At 39.4% G+C, this 22183-nt stretch overlaps 1 protein-coding gene across 10 annotated transcripts in view; it reads left to right on the forward strand.

Annotated features, from left to right (window-relative positions):
* WDR17 (WD repeat domain 17) overlaps window positions 1-22183 on the forward strand; it is a 107797-nt gene that overhangs the window by 82027 nt on the left and 3587 nt on the right. For 6 of the 10 annotated variants that reach the window (XM_023252308.2, XM_023252307.2, XM_019828217.3 and 3 more), the window contains 12 exons: window positions 1468-1532; window positions 4217-4349; window positions 5129-5220; window positions 6275-6374; window positions 7193-7332; window positions 10017-10037; window positions 12158-12269; window positions 15408-15549; window positions 15827-15929; window positions 16981-17082; window positions 20954-21052; window positions 21372-21567. In XM_023252308.2, the coding sequence (XP_023108076.2) occupies window positions 1468-1532; window positions 4217-4349; window positions 5129-5220; window positions 6275-6374; window positions 7193-7332; window positions 10017-10037; window positions 12158-12269; window positions 15408-15549; window positions 15827-15929; window positions 16981-17082; window positions 20954-21052; window positions 21372-21567 (1305 nt within the window). Of the gene's footprint in view, window positions 1-1467; window positions 1533-4216; window positions 4350-5128; window positions 5221-6274; window positions 6375-7192; window positions 7333-10016; window positions 10038-12157; window positions 12270-15407; window positions 15550-15826; window positions 15930-16980; window positions 17083-20585; window positions 20797-20953; window positions 21053-21371; window positions 21568-22183 lie in introns of those variants that run through there. The other 4 variants (XM_019828225.3, XR_002741581.2, XM_023252304.2 and 1 more) reach the window with 4 other exon arrangements.

Below are 22183 nucleotides of genomic sequence, written 5' to 3' on the forward strand. Positions count from 1 at the left end.
ATTAGGAAAACAGTTAATCTCTCCACTTACAGGACATGTTTTTATAGAAAAGGCTTGATGATTTCAAAGTTCATTTAATCTACATTTTAACTTGTTTCTTGCATTTGCCTCTACTATAATAAAGACAAATTTTCCCTAAAAGCATAATTTAGGTTACATTTTTCTAAAAAGGTAACATGACGACAGGGGTTCCTGGGTGACTCAGTCAGTTAAGCGTCTGACTCTTAGCTCAGGTCGTGATCTCATGGTTCATGAGTTTTGAACCCCCATTCTGGCTCTGCACTGATAGTGTGGAGCCTGCTTGGTATTTTGTCTCTCTCTTCCTCTCTCTGTCCATCCCCACTTGTTCTCTCTCTCTCAAATAAAAATAAACTTAAATAAAAAGGAAACATGACTACAAATAATGTAGTATTAAAAAGTTGCTATTTTGTACACCCAAAACTAATTTTATACTCTATGTTAACTAACTGGAATTTAAATAAAAACAAAAAACATTTACCTATTTAAAATTTAACCTATTATTTTCAGGCTAATTACCAATCTTCTAGCCATAATTGTAGTAGAATTCTACTGTTTGGGAGAGCCTTAATTAAAATGAAGTTTAGATCCATGTTGTGATATTCAGAATTCTTCACCCTCACTTCCTTTCTAGACATGAGTTCAGTGAAGTCTATGTTTTCCATATCATTGTCTCACTTGCCTTGATTAAACTATGATCTTTAATAACAGTCTAATTTTTAAAATATGAAGATCAGGGATGCCTGGGTTGCTCAGTTGGTTAAGTGTCCAACTTCAGCTCAGGTCACAATCTCAAGCTTCGTAACCTAGAGCCCCGTGATGGGCTCTGTGCTGCCAGCTCAGAGCCTGGAGCCTACTTCAGAGTCTGTGTCTCCCTCTCTCTCTGCCTCTCACCCACTCGTGCTCTGTCTCCATCTCTCAAAAATGAATAAACGTTAAATAAACGTTAAAAAAATTAAAATACGAAGATCAGTTTATCAACTATAAAGAAAGATATGACAATAAATAAAATTTATAAAAAAACAAAGAATAAAAATAGAAATAAATGTCATATTTTTTAAACAGAAGAATTTCAGTGTGTATTATTTTGAACATAGGACATAGATTACCGTAGAACAGATTACTCTGGTGTCGTGTCAGAAGGGGAGGTACTATGTTTTTTAAACTACACACTTAGGTAGTACTATTCCTCTCCCCTCCCACTGCCCCCTGTCTAGGCTTGGGATTTTCGTTGCTGAATAATACAATTTACGTATTTTACTTTATTTTAAAATGTAATATTTATACTCTGTGGAATGGGATAGAATTCAGAAATATTCCTGGAAATCTAAACACCCTAAAAACACACGAAAAACTCCTATTAAAAATGTGAGTTCGTTAAAAAAAAAAAAAAAAGTTAAGAGTTAGTACAGTCAAAATACACTTTGCCTTTCTTGTTTTCTGTTCTAGTGGGACAAGGCCTTGTCAGTCGCACCGGGGGTGTCTGTGAAATACTGGAAGAAGTTAATGCAGAGGTAAGCACAGAGTCTGTGTCCAAATGTTTTAAAATATGTTAAAATGGAAGCAATATATAAATAGTAGCTTTTGAGATTTTCTAGTCTTAGGTTGTCTTTAAAAACAGCTGAGTTTTATGTCTGCTAACGCCGTAAATTAAATGAATTGGTTACAAGTCACTTGGTGTTCTTCTGTTTGACCTGGCATCTGAGAAAGACCGTGGAAGGGAGATTCTCCATGTCAATGGAGGGATTGACGGATGAGTAAACATACTTATTGGATAATATATTGCTACTGAAATATAGGTGGTAAGATTTTCTGAAGGTTTCCTAAAGTTCACAGAGTACTTCTTCTGTAAATAATCTCAGTTCTCTTTGGCCACCAATCCCTGCCGTCTCCCGTCCGTGAATACGAGGGAGGCACTGGTGAAGCCTCTTTCTGAGATGTGTTGGTTTCCTATGGCCCCTGTAACAAAGTATTATCAACTGGTTGGCTTTAGACCCACAGAAATTTATTCTCACAGCCCGGAGGCTAGAAGGCCAATATCCAGTTGTCGGGAGGACTGGTTCCTACTGAGGTCTTTGAGAAAGAATCTGTTCCACGTGTTTTCCCCAGCTTCTGGTGGCTACTGGCAGTCGTCGGCCTTCACTGAGTCATGGGTGCACCACTCGAACCCCTGCTTTCTTCTCACGGTGCCTTAGTCCCTGTGTGTCTGTGTGCACATTCCCTTCTTTCTTGGAGGACACCAGTCATAGCAGATTGAGGGTCTACCCTCAACCAGTTGAACTCCCTCTGTACTGATTACATTAGCAAAGACCCTCTTTCCAAATAAGGTTACATTTGTAGAGACCGTGGTTGGTCCTTCAGTAAACGTGTTTTGGGCAGACACATTTCAACTCACAGCGTAAGACTGTTCCCTATTCTAGTCATTCAGGGAATATTTATTTTTTTAGTGCTCACTATGTGTCTAGCATTGTGCTAGGCCTGTAGACTACTATTTCATGACTAATTCCCTTGATTCTGGCCTTAAAAATGAAAAAGTTTGATTTTTCTTCCACGAGACATGATTTAGAAGCAAATTCAACTGCAACTCACATGTATAAATAAAAATCTGCCTGAGGCTACGCATGAAATGCAGAAGGACTAATGAACACATTTGCCGTTGGAAAGTAGACCGTTCCCTGGCACCTGTTTTCCCAGCAATAAGTGCATCAGCGGGCTGGCTGTGGGCTCCCTGTCTTAAGTTCTAAAAATCCAAATAATTCCAAGTTCCTGTACCCTCACTGCACACTTGTGAATGTTATCTTCCCCCCCAACCCCCGAAATCTTTAATAAAGCCATGTTAGCAGACAATGTTTCTTTCACAAAACAATTGTGTTTCAACCTCAGCAAAAACTGTTTCAGATACCTTTGGAAACCAACACCTGCTTTTCTCTACTCCTTAATTCACATGGTGGCCAGAAAATGGTCTTCTCACGGCTCCTAAATTTATGTTGTATAGATGCAGCCATTCAGAGAGATTGGCCATTTCTCGGTCCTAGTTCCTTAGAAGGGGATATTATTACTCCTATAACAAAGAAATCAGTGTCACAATGGTTGAAAACACAGGTGTTGGGGAGAATTCCAGTGACCCTGTAGATTGGAGATTGTTAACAGTGAGCTGGGCAAACAAAAACTGTGCTACACCGACCCAGAGATTGGCAATTGAAATGTAGTTTAATGCAAATGCCAGCATATATTAAATATGCCAGATTAGTGTTCTTTTTTTTTTTAATTCATTTATTTTGAGACAGCATGAGGCAGAGAGAGAGAGAGAGAATCAATCCCAGGCAGGCTCTGCACTGTCAGCCTAGCGCCCGATGCAGGGCTGGAACTCACAAAACTGCAAGATCATGACCTGAGCCAAAATCAGGTCAGACACTTAACCAACTGCGCCATCCAGGTGCCCACAGATTAGTTTTCAACAAACCTGAGGCTAAATAATAAGAGTTAAATTAATTTGCTTGGTCACTGGGAAACTACTTGGGACTTATTTAGGAGAAGAGAAACACAGACAGGATACAGAGAGACAGAGGCAGACACAAGGAGATTCTTGGTAATCTCCAAGATCAGGATCCTGTTTTCCCCTCACATGTCAGGAACTTTTAGTTTTTGTAAACTGCCTTGCTTGGGGTGCTCATAGTATTCTATATTTTATTGTCAGTATTTATACTCTTCCCTTTTTCAATGATTTTAAGTTACTTGCATTTAAAGGGTTTGCATTCATTGTTGTGCTCCCTAAAACGTTTAAAATTCTGTCTTTAATGCAGTAGACACACACGTATTTATTAATCCAATTGAAAGTAGATATCCCATCACACATCTAGTTTACAGCTTATTTTCAGAAAATATATTGTTCACTTTAATAGATAAGCTGTATTCGTTTTTAAGACCTAATGTGTTCAGTGCTTTTAAAATATGAAAATATGTAGTGTTTTAAGAGAAAATAGGTTATCTATTTTATTTATTGCAGAAAACTTTTGTCTTCCATATCTGATTTGATTATAAAATCTGAAGCTGTTAGAAAAGTGATGTGCAGAAGGGTTTTAGGAAATCTACCACGTATTTTGGATATTTGGCTGCTTTAGGTATTTCAGAAAATCTGAGTCCAACTGAGAACCTTGAAATTGGTATATTCTAAAGAAAGCTGTTCTTGTTTTATTAGGAGAGCTGATCAGTTAATCCAGGAAGATAAGGACGATGTCATTCCATACTGCATCGCCATTGGAGATGTGAAAAAATTAGTGAATTTTTTTATGTCAAGAGGTCAGCTTACAGAAGCTCTGCTTGTTGCGCAGGTACCGGTACACGATCACACGGGCCACCTACCCTGGCGGGAGGGCCTGTGGAAGGAAGACTGTGCTGACTGATCACACCTGCCTTCCCGTGATCGACAGTCACATGGCCTGGCTCCTGCCCACCTCCCAACCTTCTCTGTCCACAGTACGGTCACACTTTCTATGCCCTGGTCACACTGCACGTATTTTAGACATTCAGGCGTCCCTGGACTTTTGTATGCTGCTGAATGTCATATGTGGGTGAACAGCTATTTCTAGTAACCATGCACTTGAAGCTTTGTGTTGATACAAATGGAGTCCACATTCTTTTTCGAATTCTGAGGGTACCTCCAGATTGTATAAATTTTAAACATGATTTAAATAAGCAGTTGATCCTTGAACAGCACAGGGTTAGGGACACTGAACCCCCACCCAGAGATCCTCCTATAACTTTTGACTCCCCCAAAACTTAAGTACTAATAGTCTACTGTTGACCAGAAACTTTACCAATAACATGAGCGGTCGATTAACACGTATTTTGCACATTCCATGTGTTATATATCGTGTTCTGACCTTAAAGCGAGCTAGCGAAAAGAAAGTGTTATTAAGGAAATCATGAGGAAGAGGAAATACATTTACAGTCCTGTATTTATTGGAAAAGATCTGCATATAAGTGGACCTGTGCAGTTCAAACCCATATTGTTAGAGGGTCAACTGCACTTTGATCAAAATAATATTTAGAAATTGGGCAGCTGTCAACAATTAGCTAAAAATTAATTAAAGATTTTATTAAATTCCAGGCTGCTTGTGAGGGAAACATGCAGACCGTACATGTTTCCACACCTAAAGGATCTTCATATCCTGATGATATCTACAAGGAAGACTGTCATGAGTGAGCGCTTTATCCTTTGTGTGGGATCAGTATTTTCAGGGTTGGCTTCCCCTTAGGGGGTTTTAAGACCCATGCGCTTCGCCCTTCTCCATGCACAGGGGCTGGGCTGTCTCACTTTGATTCTCGCCTCAGTCCTGCTCCATCCCAGGGTCTCTGGGTGAACAGGGCAGTGTCAGGCGTGCACGTGCAGCCTGCAAGCCTTTTGTGTGGCTTTCAGAGAGGCAGCATGTATTTCAGTAGAGAGATTGCAGATAAAGCACCGAAATAGTTCAAAACATCAACCTTGTTTAGGGAGGAGACGCAGTAAAAATAAGGAGGGCTGTTTATTAATGTTTCACTGTAAAGTCATTGTAGATGACATCATCCCAAGACACCACAATTAGTGTTGGGAATAAAATTTAGACTCCTTTTAAAGAAGAAATCCAAATACACATTTTTTAAAAGAAATGGAAGTTAGAATTCTTCAGCCTTTTGCCCTTTTTAAAATCTAATAATCTACTTTCCCATGCCTCATTATTGGCTCCTATTATTGCTTTAAAAAATTGGATATCTAAACTTTTAGGATGCTTTTCAAGTAAAAAAGGGTCGTAAAATGTTAAGCAAATAATGTGTTAGGACCAGCGTATTCCTTCCTGATTCTTTGCTGCTATTCTCTGCCATATCTAAACTCGACATTTTAAAGATCTAACATACCCTACCCATATTGTGGTCACCATCTAAATTTTGAAAAGTTTCAGTTCAGCCTGTAATTCTTCTGCAGTTAACTGTCCCTATAGCTGAGTTGTGAATTATTCAATGTAGGATGGCAAATTTTGAAAATGAGACTTTTATTCTGACATTTGGGGTGGGGGCATGCCATACATACTAATTTGTTTGCTAAGTAAAATAGCTTTCCTGATTTTTCTTTCCCAAAGATCAGACTTTATACCTGAATCAAAGATACCAAATTAAATCCTATGTGATCCCTTAATAAGCTTGTTCTAAAAGGGCGTTAGTTCATTTTATGACGGAATCCTTCTGTTTATATAGACTACATCCTCTTTCTCTTTTCTAGACTCCTGCACAAAGTCAGTGAAGAACTAGCGGAATGGTATTTTCAGGATGGTCGCGCAGTGTTAGCTGCATGTTGCCAGCTAGCCGTAGATAATACTGAGGTACATTTCACATTGGTTTATGTAAATGGAAAGCTCTTAAGGTGCGTCATGGTGTTTGAGTGGAGAAAATATGGCAACTCCTGTGCAAGGTCTGATTTTGTGTGCTTACCAAGCCTGAGCTACCATGCCTCAGAAGCACACATAAACTCTACAGACTATGAAATCTTATTTCCAATTCATTTTTATCACAAGGTACATATTTGTAACAACCTGACTTTAAGTATTTCATCTGATATGAGAAGAAATAGTGTGGTGAAGGGAAAAATCTCAGGGATTCAGAATACTTGACTTCTGGAAGCGCTTATTTTTAAGTATACGTTAGTATAATCTTCAAAAGTGATGTTTTTAAGGTATTTTCTATTTGACCCTCTAATCTAGTAAGAAAAATGTATAGTAAAGATGGATTCTGTTTTGCATGTATCCTTAGATACAGTAGATTTAAGGGATCATTGATAATCATTGCACACTGTTGATGAATCTTCTAAGAATTGGCATTGTTTTGTGATAGAGACATGGAAGGACATGAGGATATAGCAGACAAACTGTTATTAATTCATTAAAAAACTATTATCAAGGGTTCTAAACTTAAATTCTGACGTTTTAAAAATTCCCTGTATGTCCCTTTATGAGATAAGCTTTTCCATCTGGAAATTGCATTTATACTTACATAAGTACTTTATAGGAATGTTACATTCAGTATTTTTAAGAATAATTGATTATAGGTTAATACTGCTTTATCTACTTTATGAGCTTGGCGGGGAAAGATGATCCAATCCAGCATCTATGAAACTGAAGGAATTATTTTCTTATTGGGTAAGCTTGCTATGGCATACCTGATTCGTGGAAATGAACTGGAGTTGGCCGTCAGTGTGGGCACAGTGCTCGGAGAGCCTGCTGCACCCACAACCCACTATGCCCTGGAATTGCTGGCGAGAAAATGCATGATGATTCCACCATGGTAAGAATTTCTAAATTTGAAGAATAATTTTATAGGAATGGAATACATTTTTAAAATATTTTAAGTTGCATTTGATGTGTTTTGAGAGAATACAGCATCTCCTTTCCAAATTTTTTAACTTAATTTAATTTCTTAATATTTATTTATTTTGGAGAGAGAGAGGGCATGTGATCAGGGAAAGGCAGAGAGAGAAGGAGAGAGAATCCCAAGCAGGTTACAAGCTGTCAACGCAGAGCCCAAAGTGGGGCTCAGACTCATGAACCATGAGATCATGACCTGAGCCGAAACCAAGAGTCAGACTCAACTGACTGAGCTACCCAAGCGCCTAGCATCTCCTTTTTGATTGAAAGAGAAAGATTGTGGGAGGAAACAGGGTTATGATAATGAAGTAATCGTGGGAACTGCCCTGGTTTGGAGTGAAATCTACCGTGGCCCATTCTGAAGCAGTCCCCTTGTAACTCAGTATTATTTCGAGTGCACAGAACATCGTGAATAAATGTGCACTGCTTAAGATAATCAGGACCACACATTTCCACATTTCAGATTCTGCATATCTACACTCATTCTTGTCAGACCTTGTGTCTTAGTTTAAGGTTTGCAAAATAAGGTCACTTTTCTTTTTTTTAAATTTTTTTTTTCAACGTTTATTTATTTTTGGGACAGAGAGAGACAGAGCATGAACGGGGGAGGGGCAGAGAGAGAGGGAGACACAGAATCAGAAACAGGCTCCAGGCTCTGAGCCATCAGCCCAGAGCCTGACGCGGGGCTCGAACCCACGGACCGCGAGATCGTGACCTGGCTGAAGTCGGACGCTTAACCGACTGCGCCACCCAGGCGCCCCTGAGGTCACTTTTCTAATGGAGCATAATAACATAGTTTAGCTGGAGACTTGGAACAGGGCATTTCTCCAGACGTGGACAGTCCTCTAAGAAATAGACCCTGGAAAGTCCCTGGGGTGACCTGGAAGTCCAGGTCCAAGCAGTTCTCACCCCCATCTGCAGAGCCCTGATCTTCGGGCAGATAGTCCTTCATTATGGAGCATCTTTAGCAAAGATACGAGGCTGACACTCAAGAGATGTTTGCTGAATAAAGATGATTTCAGACATTCATCTTCTCCTTCCCTAAAGCACTTAAAACCTTAAGGAGTTTCTAAATAAACGTGTTAATCGGGCCTTTCACCTCTTCCCACCGCACACCCAGTTCACGTGTGTGCGTGCACACACACACACACACATACACACACACACCACTCGTAAAATGGAGCTGTACAGACTCTACTGTCGAATCCCACAGACAGTAATAACATTAAGAATAATGACAGCTAACTAATCCTTTTGCACTGTGTGCCAAGCTCTGTGGTAAGCACTTTACATGTAATGATTCAGGCACGATAGATGCTGCTTTGCCTCTGGCCTCAATAAGTGGTGAAGCCAAGATCCAACATTCTATAAACTGGCTCCGAAGTTTATACTTAGCTACTGTCTTTGTCGGTTCAGGCTGCTGTGACAAAGTGTCACAGACTGGGTGGCTTACAAATGACAAAAATGTATTTCTCACAGTTCTGGAGGCTGAGAAGTCGAAGATCAAGGCGCTGGCAGATTTGGTGTCTGATGAGAGCCGGCTTCCTGGGTCCTCATCAGCCATCCTCTCCCTTTGTTCGTGTGCGGAAGGGTCGAGCTAGCTCTCTGTGGCCTCTTTTACAAGGCACCAATACCGTTCAGGGCTCAGCCCTCAGGGCCTAATCACCTCCCAGCGGCCCCACTTCCAAATACCATTGCACTGGGGATTAAGTTTCAATATGTGAACGTGGGGAGCAACACAGGTCTCCGGTCTTTTCAGCTACCAAGCCATGTGGCCCCCTTCGTCTGTGGCTAGCTCAGAAATACAGCAACACTTCCCGTTTTCCCTTTCTTTCTGGATCTGGGGGCTTCATAGGGAATCGGGAGTCTCAGAGTTTTTGTCATTTATTCCCGTATCTTACAGCCACAAGAGGTCCTTCCCCCAACCCAAATGTGGCAGCACCCCACCATTGACCTTAGACTTAGGACTTATGTGTGTGTAATGCCCCCCATCCTTAGTACCCAGGTCTATGTCTGTCAGGAACAGTAACGGTCAGTTGCATACTGTGACTTGCCTTAGACCTTATCCCAAAGCATGAGTTTAACGTAGATTATTTATTCACAAAGGTGACGGACTCCCTGCTAGAGGTCATCGTGTAATCTAAATAAAATGTGATTAAGTTGTTTTTTGTTTTTTGTTTTTTTTTGGTAAAGGTAAAAAGTAGCAAAACAAATAGAAATTAAATTTAGGCGAGGTTTAAAAAATCTTTCAACTGACTACATGTCTTAGTTGCTTTTAATATAAGACAAACTTCTATTTCCTCGTAATGCCCCTAAGAAGTTTCCTTTATATATCCATAGATACATGCACCAGAAACTTGGATAAAGTTCAAATTTTGAAATATGTAATGCTCAAAGGGGTTTATTTCCAGGGGAAATCCGTAAGCCCTATGAATAAGCCTCCAAAAGTTTAAATAAAAACATAGTTGATAATTTGGAAGGAATGTTCACAATTTTGTAAGACAAGTGCCCTTCCCTGTTTTACATGTGCTGGTAAAAGTCTCCTTTTTCTTGGTTCTCACTGCATATACATGGTATTCATATTTAAAATAATTTTCTTTCTAGCTTTCCATCTGTTGGATACAGGTACTGTCTAGTTTTATAAAAACATTTAATAAAAATATTCATATTTTATTTCAGTTTTAGAATATTAACTCTATAGTAAATGATCATTACCTGTTCTTCATTGTTTTGCAGAATAACAATTCATTTATAGAATTTATAACATATAAAACCTAACTACAAAGTGACAACACTTCTTGTAGGTACAAAATCTCTCACCGTTTTATATTAAAATTTGTGTCATAAATGAATTGTGACTTTCTACAATACAAAATAGTAGTCAATAACTCAGCTAAACAAGTGAAAATGCCTGTTCTGACAATGAAATTTGAGAGTTTAGATTATTTAGTAGGTCTGTATCATTACATGTATATACATTTTCCCTGATTGGTAAATGGAAGTTTCAGTAAATGGTAAGTTTCACTAAAAGGAGAAGAAAATTAGCATTGCTGCAAACTTCAGTGTATCAGGATATAATTCTACAGCAATAAGGTCAGACTTTTGTCTGTAGTTCATGGAAGTTTTAATAGAATTTACACATCTAGTTTATGTACTGTAAAAACAAATGTTAATTTCTGTATTCTCATGGACACTATCAAATACTGCTATTAAATGTCGGTATCAGGAAACATAAGCATTGAAACTTCTTAGAAAGAGCAGATGAATTACCCTAATTTGAGACTTGGGAAAACACTCAAAGACTTACCTGTTCAATGATGATAGAGTATTTGATACACATAAATTGTCTCTCTTCCTGTTCCATGCTCACTATATTCTTGATTACACACCTCTTAATGTTTTAAAAATAATTTATTCACATAAATGATCAATGTACATTTTACTGAAGGCTTCACAAAGAAGGTGAAGGAAGATTTTACTCTCTGAAGTCCACCCTTTCAGAAACTCATTTGAAATATTGCCTATCCTCAAGTTATGCTGAATGTGTTTTATATTAGTTTCTTGAAAAGTGGATAATAACATCTTGAATCATTAAAAATTAGTGTTTTCTCAGTTGTGCAACAGTATGCAACGAAAAACTCTTCACCTAATGATTTTTAAAGAGGATATTATACAGAACATTTTTAACGTAAAAGCTGTTAAATATGACACATGACGCTTTAATATACCTTCTTTTTTATTTTTTCTTTTTAAAATTATTTTTATTTTAGAGAGAGACCATGAGCGAGAGTGGGCATGAGCTCGGGAGGGGCAGAGGGAGAGAGAGAGAATCTTAAGCAGGCTCCATGCCAACCATGGCACCCCACCTTGGGGCTTGACATGCAGCTCTATCCCATGACCCTGGAATCGTGACTTGAGCCGAAATCAAGAGTCAGTCGCTCAACCAACTGAGCCACCCAAGCGTCCCTAAAATACCGTATTTTTAAGTGATTTATTCCTTTCATTGAATCTTTAAAAAAGTAAATCAGGAAACTGCATTTCTATCTTTGATTTCCAGGTAAAGTTTGAGATGCAAAACACCTGAAATTCGAAACTTAAAATATCTAAGTATTCTTTTGTTTTTTTGTTTTTTTATGTTTATTCATTTTTGAGAGACAGAGACAGAGCACGAGTGGGGGAGGAGCAGAGAGAGAGGGAGACACAGAATCTGAAGCAGGCTCCAGGCTCTAGGCTCTGAGCCTGACATGGGGCTCACCCTCACAAACCATGAGATTTATGACCTGAGCCAAAGTCGGATGCATCCAACTGAGCCACCAGGCGCCCCAGTCAGTATTCTACTGGTTTTAAAGAGTGGCTTAATCCAGCTGTGGTTGCGGCCATAACAAAAGCTGATGAAAAGTAGCCTTCACAAAGCTTGCTTCATAATTCACTCCACAGAACATATCTAATACTGCTTAGTTTGCTTAGAGAATAATTCTGTAATAGCAAAATTAATTGCAAAGATATACAGATTTAAGATTTTTACAAAATTATAGAAATTTCCTAATACATTTTTCCTTCATGCCCTTTGGTTTATCTGTCATCCACGTTTGGAGGTCTTTCATAATTAAGTAGAAAATTAGTATTTTTTATGTTAGTAGAAAACCAAAGGAAGTATCAGAGTTTTCTTCCTTTGAAATAGTTCTAAATGTTATTTTTAGATTTTTTCCTTGTTGAATCAGTTTCCCCCTTTGTTATGTGCATAGGAATTTGGCAGCTGATCTTCTCCTGATGACTCCTGACAATGAACTACAGTTAGTTAAACTCTGTGCTTTCTACCCAGGGTGTACCGAAGAGATAAATGATCTTCATGAGAAGGTATTCTAAGGGTATTACATATTCTAATTTGGAATGCAGTGCTAGGATTTAACTAATTTTAGGTTAGGGCAAATAAAGATTCAGGCAGAGAAACATATGATCCCTCGCGAACCCTTTTATAGATATAACAGAAGTGATAACAGTAAGTGACATTGGTTGAGCTTCTGTGTGCTTGAGACAGTTCTGAATTTTCACATATGTTTGTATTTTACTGAATTCACATGGAAACCCCAAAAAGCAAGGCTCATTGTTCCTATTTTACAGCAAAAGTGAGCTCGGGGAGCTTAAGCAACTGCCTCTAGTTAGTTAAAGGCAGAGTGTAGACTTGAGCTTTAGCACGTCTGACTCCACATCCGTCCCACTCTGCCCCTCTGCACCTTAAGGTGCATTTTTGCCAACTTTTACAAATAGGCAGTTTAGGATCTTTAAAAGAGTTAATTATGATGAAATTCACATGCATTGCTTTAAAGTGCTTTTAAAAAATACTCCTTTGTAGAATACAGGAATTTATGAACCAAGATTATGTATAAAAATAACCAAAATGTTCAACAATAGGGAGATTGTGTATATAAATTGCAGTACATTTCTGTATTTCAATGCTTTTCACCCATTAAAAAGATCATGAAGTTCTCTTTTTATTGACATTGGTACAAGGCTATAAAACAGTTCTGTAAAAAAGCAGAATATGAAATACATGCCATATGATTTTCATTTTGAAAATAACTGCACGTATTTATGTTAATTATTATATATTTAAGGAGATATATACAGGTCTTTTAAGAAAAATATAACTTACAGTAAAACATTTTTTTGTCTTTAATATGAAAATAGCAGTGTTTTGTTTCACTTAAATGACCCCACTTCATGACCCTTGATTTGTCTGCAGTGTTTAAAAATTACTTTTTAATGTTTATTTTTGAGACAATGCGAGAGAGTGCAAGCAGTGGAGGGGCAGACAGACAGAGATACAGAATCTGAAACAGGCTCCAGGCTCTGAGCTGTCAGCACAGAGCCCGACTCGGGGCTCGAACTCACGAACCGTGAGATCATGACCTGAGCTGAAGTCGGACGCTTAACTGACTGAGCCACCCAGGCGCCCGATGCAGTGTTCAGTGGCCCTTTTCATCCAACAGTGGATACTTACTAAGTATTATGATAACACAGAGTGAGCATGTGTGTGCATGAGTGAGTGTATATGTGAGTGTTTGAGCAAGTGTGTATGTGTGTAACTGTGTGAGATGAGGGACCATACTTATGAGATGGTAATCATGCACAGTGACCAGTGGGTTGTGAGATTATGGGTGGCCTGACTTCTTTACACACTTTGTGTTCTGTGAAATATTTTCTAAGTGAGTTGTGCTTCACTTTTACAAACATGACAAGTAAAAGCTATTCCTGTGTTGAAATGAAAATGCAGAGGGAAGGAAGTATGAACCTTACATTTGCTGCATGGTGCTTCATGGTGCTTTAAATATACACCCTATGCCCTGTATGAGGTGATAGCAGCAAGCACTAATGGTGGGGCTTAGAGAGGAGAAATACTTGTCTGTGTTTACACACTCGTAATGACACAGGCAGGATGGCATTCGCATCGCCTTTTTGTCACAGAATCTAAAAGGATATAATTAGACTTTCTGCTCAGACTTCACTGATAACTGTTTACAAAGACTAGTCAGTTAGGTGTAAAGGTGTTACTACTACCTGTGGACAGTTTCACAAGTAATGTTACAAATTATATTTTTAAATATTAATTTATATAACTTAGAATTTTAAGATAGGATGGGAATTACAGCAATGATCATCTTTTATTATATTTTATTTGAGAATAAAATTTCAATAGAAACCTTTTTTTTTATCCCCTTTACTCTTGGAGCATATGTCAAAGTGAAGAACTTTAGCCAGTTGTAATACCTAGTGCACATAGTTGCTCAGTAAATAACTGGCATTTAGTTAATGAAGTTGGGGAAACAATATGAAATTTTATATATACGAGAGCTCCTTTAATTTAGTTCATTGTAATTTTTTAAGAGAGATTGTGGAATCCAAAATGTTCAATTTACATAATTTTTATTTGATTTTTAAGTTTAATTTAAATTCCAGGTAGTTAGCATACAATGTAATATCAGTTTCAGGTGTGCAATATAGTGACTCAGCACTTCGGTACTCATTACAGCAGGTGCACTCCTTGATCCCCATCATCTGTCCCCATCTCCAAACCCCCTTTAAACAGAAAATACGAAACTATTGAATAAACCAACATAGTAACTTAAGGGGACATAAAAGTGAGAGGGAAGAAAGTGATAAACCTCAGAGGTGAGGAGATGGGCAACCTTGCTGTGCGCGAACCGCGCCCTCTGGAGTTGTAACACAAAATACCTTTGTGGAAACACCACATCAGTGGTTGCCAACCCCAGTGAGAAGAAGCATTAACTATTTATAGGTGCTGGAAGGGGGACAATGCAGGAAACCCCCGCCTGCACCCTGGAAGCAGGAGAACGTACCTAAGGGAGGAGCAGACTGAGTTTCAACAGGAAAAAAAAATCATTTGAAAAACTGGGGAGTAGTGCTTTTCATTTTCCAGTAATGAAATTTCCTGGGCTCAAAATCTGCATTTTGTGGCATTTCAGAATGTCAGAGCTAAAAACTTTGAGAGCTTGTAACGTGTTTTGCCTTTCTACTTGAAATTAAGTTGCTCTGTCTCAAAGGCCAAGCAAAATTAAACTCCACAGTGTGTGTGAGATGTCAGAGTGTATTTCTTATGTTTTCTGTATTTAATGTAGTTTCTGACAGTGGTCAGTATATTCTGAAGTGATAAATCTCAGCATGTGTTTTTCTAAGTTACATGTGTGGATACTAATTCCAATATCACAGGATAATTTACTTCTACCTTTTTCATTAAGTATTTGTGTGATGAAAAACTACTGATGCACTTAGGTAATTAATACCTTATTTGCTGTTATTAGATCCTAAAGATATTTTCATAAATGTGTGCTTTTAATAAAAATTATTTCACTGACATCTGTTTTGAGCAACTTTACTAGGAAGAGCGTAGTAGGCATATTGGAGATATTTAGTACTTATACTGCTGCGTGTATCCCTCTAAGTTTTAGTAACGTCATTAAACCGATTACTTTTCAGTGCAAGCTACCCACAGTAGAAGAATGTATGCAGTTAGCAGAGGCTGCCCTTGCGGATGGTAATATATTTGAAACTGTGAAGTATTTCTTGTTAAGTCAAGAGCCTGAAAAAGCCCTTCCTATTGGTATTGACTTCATCAAAGGTAAGTTTTCCCTTGGTGGTATCAGCTCAAATCTACTCACTGATTTTAGCCTTTCATTAGTATTGACAAGCAGCCTTAAAGTCAGACACCAGCCATCCTAAATTTAAAAAAGGAAGAGATTGCTGATTGTGTGCTATGGGGACTTGAGAGAGGGTAGATGTGCAATACTTGTCCAGATGAGATGGCCAGGAGAGAATTAATTATGTAAGTTAAAAATTGGATGAACATGATTAGTATGATTATTTAGATCATCTCTTATTTGGTTTTGTTTTGCCAGAATGCATCAGTAGCTCAGAATGGACATTGGATACCGTTTACCCCGTTCTTGACCTATTGAGTTATATCCGTACTGAAAAATTAGTCTTGCATACATGTACTAAGTAAGTGCTTTTACTCCAAAATACATAAGGGAATCTATGTAATGCTTGAAAATGGTTATATTGTTTTTGGTGTTCATATCAAGAAATAAGATCATCTTGGATAGGGAAGTGCCCTTGGAGAAAAATTACATTTATATTTGCTATTGTTAAGAAAAAATACAGAGGTCAATTGGAAACGGAAAAAATAAATTCTCATGGTCCTATTTACTAATACCTAGAGTGTGTATATTTATGTGTACACAGACACATAGACACACACACATGGACACACACGTACACACACACGGACACACATGGACTCATGAACATACATGCACATGGACACACACACACAGACACACATGGACACAAAGACAAGACACATAGACACACATGGATACACACACACACACACACACCTGGTTCAAACAGGGCTAACTCAGAGCGTTGGGGTGGTCTTAGATCCGAAGTCCTCAAGAAGCTGGTGGTCATGTCTATTAAACAGCCACTTGCACAGAGCATACTACTGGGGGAAAAGTGATGGTGCTAGGGAGTGACATCTAGTTACCAGCCCTGCATTCAGGTATCATGGAAGGACACTCGTCCACAGAACGAAAGTCCCCGGAGATGGTGTATAGTTTGCAGTGGAGGCTTTGGGCTATTACTGTTTTAATGGCAGTGCGGGAAAGACGTTGCCACAGCCTGGGAAACTTAGACGTTTCCCCAGCGGGAAATCTAGAGGGTGTGCCCTGTCCTTGCTTAGAGTCTATAATGTGCCAGGAATTCCTAAATCAGGCCTAATGAGTTCCTTAGAAATTTGCATGAAGAAACGGCCAAGGGATAGAGGAAAACAAGGAGCCAAAAGTTAAAACATTACTTGTGCTGTAGCATAAATGTCTGAAAGGGACTCAACTCATGAATAAAACATCTTCAAGTTGAGAAAATTTTCTAAACATATTTTGCTATAAATGTCACCCATCAAAATACAGAGATATAAGTACGGTAACTATATATGTGAGTAATGTTCTATACCTCAAGTTAAAAGAATTTTAAAAACTATATTCTCTTTTAGAGCTCGAAATGAACTGCTCATCTTATGTGGTTATATTGGTGCATTATTGGCCATCAGAAGACAGTACCAAAGCATTGTTCCAGCACTTTATGAGTACACAAGGTAAAAATGATTTCTCTTCTGGTATGAAATGAGAGACATTCCTTTCCCTAAGGTTTTAGTCTCTAAGTGTGTCCAGAAGGCACCAGATATATACTGCATGTATCCGTTTATTCATCCAGTATGTACTTTATAATAAAGCAGCAATCAAACTATATGAATTAGAAGTAAATTAGGCTATAAATAATCAAAATCCTAATTGTAGCTTAAACGTGTGGGGTTTATTGGTCTTCTGTCGAGACATTTGGGGTCTCCACATTCCAGGGCCATTAGAGCTGCAGCCAGAGTCCATTGAGGACCTGAATTCTTCCCTTCTTTTGACACTGACCTCCCTCGTTTCCTTCCACTTGCTTGAACTACCTGGTGACAGGGTCATGTGTATTATGTCTGCAGTCTAAGTGGGAAGGAGAGAAAGGTGACAGGATGGGGACCCCAAAGGATGAGGCCATGTGACTCAGGAAGGAGAGGCCCCCTTAGGCTGGCGTCCTACCGGCCGAATTTTAAAAGAAGAGGAAGGTGCCCCTGGATGGCTCAGTCAGTTAAGCAGACTCTTGATCTCAGCTCAGGTCATGATCTCATAGTTTGTGGGTTCGAGCCCTGTGTCAGGCTGTGATGCTGACAGTGTGGACCCTGCTTGGGATTCTCTCTCTCCCTCTGTCTCTGTCCCTCCCCTGCTTTCTCTCTCTCTCTCTCTCTCTCTCTCAAAATAAATAAAAATAAGGGGCGCCTGGGTGGCTTAGTCAGTTAAGCGGCTGACTTCATCTCAGGTCATGATCTCTCAGTCTGAGCTCGAGCCCTGCATCAGGCTCTGTGCTGGTAGCTCAGAGCCTGGAGCCTGCTTCCGATTCTGTATCTTCCTCTCTCCCTGCCCCTCCTGTTTTTGCTCTCTGCCTCTGTCTCTCTCTCTCTCTCTCTCTCAAAAATAATAAACATTAAAAAAAATAAAAAAATAAAATAAACTTAAAAAAATACATTTAAAAATTGAAAAAAAAAAACAGAGCGAAAACTGGGTATTTTACCTTTCCGCTCTCTATAGTAGGAAAAAGCAGAGTAAAGAGGATTTGTGAATAGTGGGTAAGTCACTATTTTGTAGTTGGGTGTGCCCTTCCTGCCAGACTCCTGTATCTTCTAACAGCTTGCTGAATGTTGGCCATTGTGCTTAAAACTTGTTATAATCAAAAAGAAAGCCCCACAGTGCCTTCCCCACACAGCATTTCCAAGTTGACCAGTTTGCTAAGCGGTAGAGTAGCTAACCCCCAACAGTGCTGAGTGTGAGACTAAGCAGTTGTTCTGAGTGCCTTTACGCGGGCAGAGATTCTGAGAGAAACAAAGCTTTCTCTTCCCTCCTCTTTCTTCTGGTCGCAGAGAAGGTCCTGCTTACATGTAGGGCCCCCACCTAGAGCAGACCGGGCAGGGGGGCAGAGGGGACACTGCTAGGTCAAGGAAAAACTCAAGGAAAAACCTACTTCTGGGCAGGCAGCAGGCCCAGATGTGAAAGCAGCTTTTAATAATTTGAAAATCTGGGAGCAATAGGGTGTATGTACCACATGGAATTCAAATCTATTTAATGAAATATATTCATTTAATAAATATGACTTGGCTGATGAAAGTAAAGAGAGAGAAAATGGTCCCTTGAAATAATATCAGAAATGAAAGGAGGATTTTGTAAGGCAGGAGAGACCTGGGAGAACGTGTCTGAGAGAAACAGTTGAGAAGGAGAAACTTAAGCCCTAATTGGAAAGAACTTTCCTGATGATGGTGTCTATTTCCTGTGCTCACACTGCCGCCTAGCCCTCAGGCTGAGTCCCCAGGCTTGTTCCTTCCTCTGCTTCCCAGCTCCCTCTCGGTCTTCTCCCTCCCCTCCCCTTCCCTCTGCTCCCCTCTCTGTACTCTGTCCTTCAGAAACCTGGCCCTTTCTGTAGCTCTACCTTGCCAGTTATTGTGACATCGCTCTGTGGCTCACTGAACCCTGGCTTCAACTCTGTGTGCTCAAAATGAACATCCTCTTCCTTCTCAAACTGCTGCTTCCCCTGTGTCTCTTCTTTTGACTATGGCATTCTATTTCTGTCTCCCAGAATTTAATGGTGAGGCTCACGGGTGTTTTCTCTGACCGCAGTAAGGGTCTGCAGTAACTCCCTCCCGCTGTAGCCCTGCATCTGGTCACCTGCTGTCTGGATCACTGTCCTCCTCCTGCTGCCTGCCTGACCCCACTGTGGCTTCTGCCTTCCTGAAGCACTGCCCTTCCTCAGCACCCTCCGGGGCTGCCCAGTGTCCATCACAGAACTTCCAGATTCTTAGTCTGACGTTAAAGGTCTACAGAAATAGGGTTCTGACCAAGCCGTCCACCTTAGCCTTCTCTGCGTTCTCCACTTTGGTCAAACGGAATTACTTGTGACCTCGTATGTATGGAAGCTTTCCCGCTGGTAGTTTCTCAGCGTCTTGTTTTCTCCTCTTTAACACTGCTTTGCATATAGTAGATCATCAGACACTACTGGCGGGAAAGTCTTGTCAAGTGCCAAATTGTAGACACGGAAGGCACAGTGTTGAGGGAATTCATTTTGGAGCTAGCCACGTTGTCAATACAAATTTTAAGTTCCGTAATTTTGTGGGGGCGCCTGGGTGACTCGGTTAAGCATCCGACTCTTGATTTGGGCTCAGGTCATGATTTCACCATCGTGAGACTGAGCACCACCGTGGGGCTCAACACTGGGTGTGAAGCCTGCTTGAGATTCTGTCTCTCCCTCTTCCTCTGCTCTCCCCTTCTTGCGCTCTCTCAAAAAATGATCTTAAGTTTAGTAATTTGGGGTTGAAGAAAATGATAACTTACTGATTTGAGATAGTATTACTACAGTGTTAGGCGTGTGTAGGGGGAGAGGTGTGCCTTTTTCCTCACCAGATCTTATTAGGTCCCAGCAGAATGAGGACAATTAGAGGGAGTAACCGTAAAATGTACATTACAGAATGGCTTACCTGTACCCTTAAGTTCATCTGTAAGGTCTTACGTTCTGTTTCTTTCTATCTCCCAAACAGCTTTTGCTTTTAAATGTCCCATAACTAGTTCCTTGAAAAGCACACGGAGTCTGTGACTTAGTGTAGAAACTAGAACTAATAATTCTTTATCTAAAGCCTCCTAATTAATACCACATATACCTGTTTCCAGTTTTCCTTACGCGGATGTGATGGATCACTACTGTGGCTGTTTTCCTGCTTTTTCTCTCAAGAATTGAGCATTTCCATTCCTTTCTGCTGGTTGACATTCTGCTCAAGCCATTCTCCCACTTGTTTTCTTACTCTCGATACTCATTTGTAATTCAGACATGCACCACCTCCCACCCCTGCTGTGTGTGGCTGTTATTCAGCATTCTTGGCTGGACTATCCAGTCTCCATAGTTTGTTTGGTCCTTCATTTGTTTATTTCCTTATTTATTAGTTTTACATTTTATTTGTTTAAGTTTTTTTAAAGTTCTATTTAAATTCCAGTTGGTTAACATACAATGTAATATTAGTTTCAGGTGTACAATATAGTGATTCAGCACTTCCATACATCACCCGGTGCTCATCACAGCAAGTACATCCTGAATCGCCGTCACCTGTTTCCCTCACCCCCCCACCCCCTCCCTCACTATTCCCTTTTTCATCCGCTCACTCAGACTGTCATCCAACCAACAGCATTGAACGTCTTTAACTTTCCAGGGAACTTGAAGGCCAGATATACAAGTAAGCACGCGCGCACACACACACACACGCATTCATGTATACACGTGTTTTTGAACAGTAGTTGTTAAATCTAAAATTGCAGTTATTTAAAGTTCATTTGCTTTCTTTCATATCTTAGTCTTGGATGTCAGTTATTAATTTCTGTTCCACGTTTCAGTCAGCTGTTAAAACGTCGGGTGGTATCAGTGCCTTTAAAAATTGAGCACCTCTCTGAGGAATTGGATGCGTGGAGAGCTTGCACACAGTCCACGAGCCGGTGAGTGAGGACAGTGTAAAAATTGGGATATGGAGGTATTAATATTATACACAAATTTATTGAAAATGTGGATTGGCTCCCTATTAGTCTTTGCCGAAAAATGAATCTTGGTTTGGTCACCGTATATTCCGTCATCATTTACAGTCCTATTGTTTTCTGCCTTTTTAAAGTACTTCGTTTTACTATAAATTAAGCCTAAAGTTAATTTGCCATCATCTCTAATGGGGACTAAATAATCATCAGGGACTGTTTCTAACTTAAACCTTAATAATTCTGTGGTTGTATGAAAATGAAAATGTAATATCTGTTGAAAATATAGATCACCAGAAGAATCTCCACATACACCCCCTTCTGATTCACAAAGAATGGTTTATGCAACTTTACTAAAGAGACTACAAGAAGAACCACTCAAAGGAATTGTTGGGCCAGATTATGTGACTGGATCAAATCTGCCCAGTCATTCAGATATTCACATCTCTTGTCTTACGGGATTAAAAATCCAGGTACAGCCTAATGTAAGGCATAAATTGTTCATTTCCATTATTTTCATTTGTTCAGTTACTCAAAACAATATGGTCTTAGATTAAGCATAATCTGAATAAAAGTCGGTACCTATAAATAAGACTGGTGGCCCCTGAGAAAACACTGCCCTTAATGCTGTATAGTTAGTATGAATGGTCGTTTGCTCCTTAAAATAAATTCAGAGAGATGCTCCTTGTATTATCATGAAAGCAATTCATGTAATAGGTATACCTAGTAATAAATGTTTACAAATACATATAGATCATATCCTTTGGGAAATTAAATAAGGGAGACAAAGCTACAATCAACATAGTTATAAATTATAGCTAAATAGATTAAAATTAACTTGATATTCTCCATTTGTGTTTTATAAACACAAAGACATTAAAAACTGGCAGGTGTGTGTTATCGATATACTGTATATGTTCTTAGAGTGACTTCCTGAATTTTTCAACAGTTACAAATTACTGGGATCCGTCACAAGGGATGACTAATTCCTGAGGAAGGTCCCTAACATACAGTCAAAAGTAATGATGGTGAATCATTCCAGAGCCTCCCAGTGTGACCCAGGGGTGCTGTTTTCTCCAAACAGTGGAGAGGCCTTCATCA

The sequence above is a fragment of the Felis catus genome, chromosome B1, assembly GCF_018350175.1.
Source record: "Felis catus isolate Fca126 chromosome B1, F.catus_Fca126_mat1.0, whole genome shotgun sequence".
In the NCBI taxonomy this organism is placed as follows: domain Eukaryota; kingdom Metazoa; phylum Chordata; class Mammalia; order Carnivora; family Felidae; genus Felis; species Felis catus.